The 8266-nt window shown below is 38.8% G+C and overlaps 1 protein-coding gene across 10 annotated transcripts in view; it reads right to left on the bottom strand.

The window, feature by feature from the left end:
- Nucleotides 1-619: 619 nt before the first annotated feature.
- sox6 (SRY-box transcription factor 6) overlaps nt 620-8266 on the bottom strand; it is a 137858-nt gene continuing 130211 nt past the window's right edge. For all 10 annotated transcript variants that reach the window (XM_083969215.1, XM_083969221.1, XM_083969213.1 and 7 more), the window contains 3 exons: nt 8066-8239; nt 7125-7341; nt 620-6316 (listed from right to left, as the gene is read on the bottom strand). In XM_083969215.1, coding sequence (XP_083825341.1) covers nt 5992-6316; nt 7125-7341; nt 8066-8239 — 716 coding nt within the window. In that variant the 3' untranslated portion in view covers nt 620-5991. The remainder of the gene's footprint in view (nt 6317-7124; nt 7342-8065; nt 8240-8266) is intronic.

The raw sequence follows: 8266 nt of genomic DNA, 5'->3' as shown, positions 1-8266 counted from the left end.
CTTGGCACAAAAAAGCTCATTTAGGCTGCGTCCGTCTTGCTGTGATGACATCATCTGTATAAACTCGGTGTGTAGGTTATATTTGGGAATTAGTGTTGAATAAAGAAAAAACGTATGCTTATCATTAATTCCCATAAACAATATGTACTGTATATTTCAATCAAATTTAGAAATCCTTTTCTACATAAACACTAACTTACAATGAATCATGTATTACCTTTGCTTATACTTAATAACTTAAAGACAATCCTGAACTGTAAATACATCAGTAACCTGCTAACCCCATCCCCATTTTTTAACCAAAATGTAATAGTGCCAATAGTGCTATTATTGAAGCAATAAGCTTTTAGGTGCTATTTTAAGTGTCCTTGAAATGTCTTTACAAATAAAAGAGTATAAACACAATGAAGCTATTCATATCTTATGTTCATGAGTTTTATTTTCTACGACCTTGATATGAGGTCAGCTCAAATAGTAAGGAATAATAAGCTTTGTCTTGTATGTTCCAACGCCCCTGTTTTCATATAATCCATCCACATTCATGTCATTGCATATGAACACCTGCATGGGTAGAAATGGTGTGATTAATGCTTCCACAATAAAAAAATAATAACTCGAGTTTTAAAACAAAATGTCTCTTTAATTTGTAAGTGTCAACAGCAGTACAAAAGATGGAGTGATGTGAGAAGCTTTCTGTAACACAATTTCTGTCTCTTTTACAGAAAAGGAGGAAATTCTTGAGGTAAATGAGCTTAAACAGGCAGTTATTCAGCCCACTGTTGCATTGTTACAATGGACTGAGACACACAGAAAATGGTGTTACATTATAATATGCCTGAATTGATCCTGTGGGGATAAATTTAATCATATACAGTATCCACATTTCTGTGGTGCCTAGATGCACCTGAATGTGTCACTCATTGGTTTGTTTTAACTCGATATAGTGTATTAATACTACCAAAAGCTGAGGAGATCGCTCTCCACACACACCACTGTAAAATTATTCACCTTATGTTTACCTCACGTCAATACTGCACATGGAAACTAAAGACTTGCTGGTGTACACTTTGAAGCCAAGCAAAACAAAACAAACATAAAAAAAAATTTAGTAACATTTTCTTTTTCTTTTTTTTTTAAAATCCTTTTAGCAATAATACCCCTAGCAAATAATTGATCTTTTGTACTGTATAAAGAAGAATGTGAACACAAATGTGATGGCAACATTTTTTTTTTAAGTTGAATTAAAAACTTTACATTGGACTGTACAAGATATTATGATAAACTATTTACATATTCAGACATAAACTTTTTTTTTTTTTTAAAGCAGCAACAGACACTATGTATTTCATTTTCTCTAATAACACCCAAACAATACTTGCCATGGGCCTAGGTACCTGCCAGGAAAAAAAACAAACAAACAAACAAAAAAAAAAGATTTCTACGCAGAAAATTGTATCAGGCTGCCAGCAATTTCAAAAACAATGGCTCCAGTGATAGAAGAGCCACACACAGTGTTGCTTGAGAGACAACTCTAAAAAGCAAAGTACCAAAGACAACTATAAATGTTGCCCTGAACATCAAATTTTACACTTCTGAACAGCAGCTAGCATGTCAGTCCAGCATGTCAGTGAATTGTGCTGATTAAATTAACACAGAGAACATTCCCACCATATACATCACAAAGTTCAGACAGGAAAGAAAAAAAAAATCAAATTACAGTAAGTAAATGTTGAAACAGCATACAAGCTTTTGTCTTCAGTTGTTCATTCAAACCATTTGCATGTCTAAACAAGTGGATTAAGAGGGAACAATTTTGAGGGCAAACCTTTGCAGATGGCTGGATAGTCATGAACATGTTCACCGAGAATCAGCGACATACAAAAAAACATGGCAAGGAGAGAATTAACTAAGAAGGCTGCACTGTGTTGGTGCGTTTTGCCACATTAACACAAATAAATATTTGCACGCTCCCACCTTTAAAAAGAAGAAGAAAAAAAAATCTAAAAACATCACTTGTGTTTGAAAGAGTCATTCACAAAAAACACATTTGTTTATTATGATAATGTAAATGCAAGCCAAATGCATGCAGGGTTGTTGTTGTTTTTTTCTTCTTCGGATTGATATCAGCTCCTCATAAGAAATTTGCAACATAATGAGTGTTGTAATAAACACAAAACACAAGTGAGGATATACAGCATAACATTTAGATTGTATCATGATTGGCAACAAAAAAAGGACAAATTCTTACACATCAAGTGCTTTTTGTTTGAATGAGTACCTTACTTGAAATGACTCCTATGTTCACAATGTCTAATGAGTACAGCTTTTTTTATATTATCATTTTTGATTGGGTCTTTGAACAGTCCTGGGAAGATTATCAAAACATAAGGAAGTGAGGTGCTTCTCTCTGTCTCAGGTCCAATACTGCTCTCTTTCAACAAGCAGAAAAAAATTCAGCATCTACATGAGGTACAGTGACTTGTCAAGGTTTTTAAAAACATGAACCCATGTACAAAAATAAAACATAGAAAAAGGAAATAAAATAGAACAGCCAAATACATAACTTATACTTCACTAATGAACAAAAATATATTTCCTATGTTATATTTACAATAAAATCTAAATGAGATGGTGAATTCACTGAAAACCATATTTAGCTCCAATTCATCAAACATGTTTCTTGTTTTGTTTTTTTTGTCTTTGATTGTCCATGTTGTTGCTGCTGTTGTTGTTGTTGTTTTACTGACAGTTTTAGAGCCAGCAGTGGCTAATAATAAATACAATATGTTGATACTCTACAGTTTCAAATACAATATACAATGCACTGAAGTCTGAAGTCTGGTGTTTCACGTCTAACCGAGCCTGCTGTTGAATTTTCTGCTCACTTTCTTGTGCTGAGTGTCTCCCCTAGGCAGCCCTGAAGCTTAAAGAAAGTGTTCATTCATCATCATGTGTCTTTGCATAAATAAACAAAATAAGTAGACAAAAAAAAAAAAAAAAAAAAAAAAAAAAGAGACTCAAATCTGGCAACTGCGAGAGCAAAACCCCACTCGAGTCCAACTGGGTGATTTTGTTCATTCATGGTGTTTTTCCTCAAACAGCTTCACATTAATCAGAATTGATAAAAAATACAATTTATATCCAGTGCTTATAACACTTATGAAACATTGTCTCCTCATGAGTTCTTGTTGTCATTTTTTTCTTTCTTTTTTTTGTCTTTTTTTGTCTTTTCTTTTCTTTTTTTTTCCTTTTGCTATATAAGCACAGTCAAGTTTCAGTTCCGTGAAGAGAGTCCTTTTTAAACTACCAGCCACCTAAAGCAATGTGGCGTGGTCATGAAAATATTTACAGTCACATACAAATCAATCTAACCACCAGCAAACAGGAGCAAACAGCTTAAAAATACCAAACAGGGTCGACTTGGAGGGAAATCCACTTGGGTTTGTTCGTAGGAGAGAGCATCCTTAAAATGTTTTTGTACCTCAAAATGAGAACAATGTAGAAAAAGATGTGATGGGAAAAAAAAAGGAATTATTAATGAGAGGTGGTTAAAAAAAAAAAAAAAAAACTACAAGACTTAATAATATAAATGCTTCCAAGAAGTAGAAACACAATGCAAGTCAGCACTGAATGGGCATTGACAATGCAAGTACAGATACGATAACAGTGCTAAAGAGATATAAAGAGCCATCTGTACCAATTAGAGCTGGGAGAAAAATGCAGTGACCAGCATTGTGGGGATCTTACCAGTTAAATACAGTGACCAGCCATTCAGATCCTTCAAAAAGCTTTGCTCTCGTTCTGAAATGGACAGGTTCAAGGGCAAGGGAGGGGAATAGCTGGACTCATGCATTAATAATGCTGTATTTCAGATGATACCCAGTCGTCAGTCATTTTAATAATCCCCCACAGCTTGATGTACTTGTTCCATCTGCTCGCCAGTGCCTGGTGATTGGGCCAGGGTGGGAGCCCTGTTGAGGCCTTACTTCCAGCACTTTGATGGAGAGCACAATGAGGGACACACGCCCCATTTTTATTGTTTTCCCACCCCTCCCTGGTGTTTTCTCCTTCTCCGAGCCAGATGGCGCCCCCTGGGTGCTGAGGTTGCCACAGGCAGGGGTCAGAGCAGGGCATGGCAGGGAGGGGAGCCACTTAGACCTTTCTGCCCTGTAAAGAGGATCTGAGTGGCAACATCAAGGCCTTGACCGCTAGAGGAGCTTTATCTAGCTGCAGCCTCCAGAAGGTCACTGCTTGTCATCCTTTTTAAGGAGAGAGACTTTGTCCTTGTTGTTGTTTCTCAGTCATTGCATGTCGTCGTCTTTAAATGCAAAAGATAAGTGCGTTCTAAAAGCTGATAAGATTATTAGAAATAACAAAATAAGGCTCAAGGTGGCAGAAGGAGAATTAATGTAAGTGCACTCATGCAAAAAAATACGTTTTTAAGTCACCCTTACCATATGCATATGGCAAGGTAATTTAAGAAACATTTGATATTAACCTTTTCTCTCTGTTTTGAAATATCCTCATAAACTGTCACTTCTTTTAAGACTGCTTCAGTAATCAACTCATTGCATCAACCCGATGACTGTGCTCCGCTTTAAGACTTCTTAGTGTCAGTTTAAGATTTACAATGTCTAAAAAGAATTAAGATTGAAAAAAAAAAAAAGAAGTTCTAAGACCTAAGACTTTAAACTTGCCGTCCAAATGGGGCTAAAGTGTTTAAGAGAACATACTGTAGCTACACATTGTACAACATCAATTTGAGATTGTAATGCCCCCAAAGCTGCCTTTCACTGCTGTTCCAATCCCACAGATTGGAGGCCTTTGGCCTTTTAGCATTCTGGCCTGATTACAATCACTCTGATTAAGAACTTGGTGAGTCAGACTGGGCTGCAGAGCTGGAAAAGAGTGAAGGATGCCACGGTGCTCCGTGTGTGGACTGGGATGAGGAAATGAAAGGACTGGCCGGTTTCATTGATGATCACTGCATTGGGCTCCCTGGAGAACAGCTAGCATCACAGGCTACCAACCCAAAGATGTCACATACTGTAACCTCCTGCAGAGCCTGCTGCCTCCAAGTTCCTGAGTTTCATTTGTTTATTCTCTTAGGGTAAATTAAAGAAAGACTGGATAATGAAGCTGCATTAAGAGATCAAGAGATTGTCTAAGACTCACGAAGCCTCTCCCAAAAGACTTGACAGATTTTAGAAACAAACTTGAAATGTTTGGCACTTCTGCACTAAATTTTTCTATAATAACAATCAATGAACAAAACAGCAATGCTAAAATTAATAATAATAATAATAATAATATTAACAATAATAATAATAGTCATAATAATAATAATAATGTGTAATTTCCTTCTCTAAGTTGGAATCACCGCATATGAATTTAGAGTTATTTTGTACTGGTAATATTTTACTCTTGATTTTTACACATTCACAAGCTGTTGGCTGGCACACTATACCTGAGTGAGTATATTATTCCCATCTTGAACAGTTATGCAATATATCAAAATGATCTAATTGAAGAGGAAAACAAGGTAAATTATTGTAAGAATTCAAATCGTATATATATCAAATATTGATATTTGATTCATGTTGATCAAATATCAAATGTTCAATTTCAAGTTCTGTCTTTTGTTCTAGGCAATAAACAAATTGTGTAAATGTCCATGATCACAATGAAAAACATAAACAATGAGATAAAAAACAAAACAAAACAAAAAAAAAACTAAATTACCACAACCAAACTGCTTCACACACTTGAAGAAACACTTAAGACCAAATAGCTTTTGATTCTGACGAAGCCACATCTGCATGCTGGCTCCTAAATGATACACTGTTGATATTTTTTTTTTTTAAAGAAAAAACAAAACAAAACATTTTTAAACCTTTGTGGTGTAGTTTTTGTTTTTCTTTTGCTCTTTCCCTCAGATCAGGCCAGCCTCCCTGGGCGTCCTCCTGTACGAGTGTTGTGTCTGCATCGGCCTCAGTTGGCGCTGACTGGCTCTTGTGTGTCATTTTCACTGCTATAGTCTGATTTGGGCTCGTCCTCAAAATCCTCGTACATGTCCATCTCGTCCTCGCCGTTGACCGGCGTGTTGGTGTTGGTGTTGTTGTTGTTGTTGGCCATGACGTTGGGCTCTAGCTTCATGTTGTAGGTGCTCTGGATGACGGGAATGGATGGCTCAGGGCTTGCCGAGGCACTCGAGCACTCTGATGTCATCTGAGGTGAGGGTGTGGTTGTCGCCATGGTGATGGCGCCGGGGTAGACCATACTGGCGCTGGTAGTGATGGGGATCTGTGGCGGCTGTCTGGATGCGGAGACAAAAAGATAAAATTAACATGAGTTGGCTCAACTTGACCTACAAAAAAAAAGATAAAAGAACAGATGGAAAGAATTCTTAAAGTGTCGCAGACAGACGGTAAAAAGAAATAGACAACTATATGTTGTGTGTGTGTGTGTGTGTGTGTGTGTGTGTGTGTTTTTTTGTTGTTGCAGCACTTAAAGCGAGATTGCTGGATTAGGGGTTTCCCACAGCAGCGTGCCTGAAGCCAGCAGCTCTGTGAAAATGATTTGGGAAAAGAGAGGTCCTCCTGACAGCTCCCGTTTTGAGCTGTTCAGAAACACGACCCAGTTTATTGGTGACATAAAACCAATACGTGGTTAGAGCTGCTCTTGTCTGCTGTTGTGGCGGATGATTGATACTCCAGCCACTGAACCTTATGACTGACATGGGAACACCTGGAGAAGGGCTCTCCTGCTAACCACACACAGTAAATTAAAGTGTTAAGCTGAAACTGCTGCCCTCCAGGCTTCTGTAAGTCTATACTTAGAGCTTATATCCTGCAATAATGTCTGCACTTTATGCTCCATTTGCAGACTGCTATTGTCTAAAATTATGAAATCACAGCTATTGGAAAACGTTACTTTAATGGCCGTGTCAGGCTCTTGTCTTAAAACTGATAGAGTAGATGTTAACTCAGCACTAACTTTTGGAAATGGTGTTTATATTCTATGAGAAGAGGCTCCGGGGAGGCAAAAAGGGGCTCCAGTCCAGTTACAGTGCTGCTTTCAGATTGTTTGGTGTGGTTTTCGGCGGCGTGATGTGACTGCCCTACCCCACGGTGAAGAACTGCCGCATCTCTTGCCGCCGTGAGCGCATCATCTGCTTGTACTCTCCGATTCGGAGTTTTTTTCCGTCAATAATGCAGGTCCTCTTAGGCCGCGGCTTGTACTTGTAGTTGGGGTACTTCTCTAGGTGGAGCTTGCTCAGACGGGCCTGCTCCTCGTAGTATGGCTGCTTGTCCTGGTTGGACATGGACTTCCACCGAGAACCTGTGGACCAGAGATTTGGGGAAATTGAAAACAAGAAGAGGAGAAAAGAAAAGAAACAGTGACTGAACTGTCTCGAATAAGAAGAGAAGTTTTCTGGCCAAGTCATGATTTACTATCCAGCCCTCCCTCCCCCCCACAAAGGGCTCTTGATAGCCCTGCCTATGCACATTATCTGAGCTGAGAGACGTAGTTTGGTATCAGATGGTAAGAAACAACAAGGCTGGTGTAGTAAATACTACAGCTCTGTGAAGTGTGCTATACCAGGTACTGGATGACAGCACTTTTAACAGCTCTGATGTATGGACTTCAATGCTGAGGGGACAAGACCCATTTAGCCTCTGTCATTTTTCATGACAAACACTTATGGTAGCGATGGCCTATAAATCCATCTGCGCGCTGAGCTGAACTGATTCACAGTGGGCCCCTACGAGATAACGCACCTTCTCTCCCCTTTTTTAGATACCGGCTCGCTCTGTCGGATCGACTTTACCTATCAGGGCAGAATAAACCCACATCTAAGTGAACAAAACGCTTGCTAAGTCTGTGAGGTATTACCCAAAATTCAGACTGATTAAGGAAATCTCATAAAATATCTGCTGTCTTCCACAGAAAAGTAGTTCTCCACCTCTACAGAGCAGCGTCATGAAAGCAGCTGTAAACACTGCATATTTATCACCGTTATCAGCCTATAAATATTTACCGGACTTGATTTAGAAGGTCTTACCCAAAATCTTGCTTATGTTGGAGTTGTGCATGTCGGGGAAAGCCTGGAGGATCTTGCGCCGCTCATCCTTGGCCCACACCATGAATGCATTCATCGGTCTCTTAATGTGGGGTTCGTTGTTGTTCCTTCCTCGGGCTTCCCTGAAGACTCGGGCCTCGGTAGATCCAGCGCCTCCTGTTGGCCAACAATAAAAGGGTTGGG

The sequence above is a fragment of the Trachurus trachurus genome (genome assembly GCF_905171665.1).
Source record: "Trachurus trachurus genome assembly, chromosome: 3".
NCBI lineage: Eukaryota > Metazoa > Chordata > Actinopteri > Carangiformes > Carangidae > Trachurus > Trachurus trachurus.
This window is presented reverse-complemented; position numbering and strand designations above follow the sequence as displayed.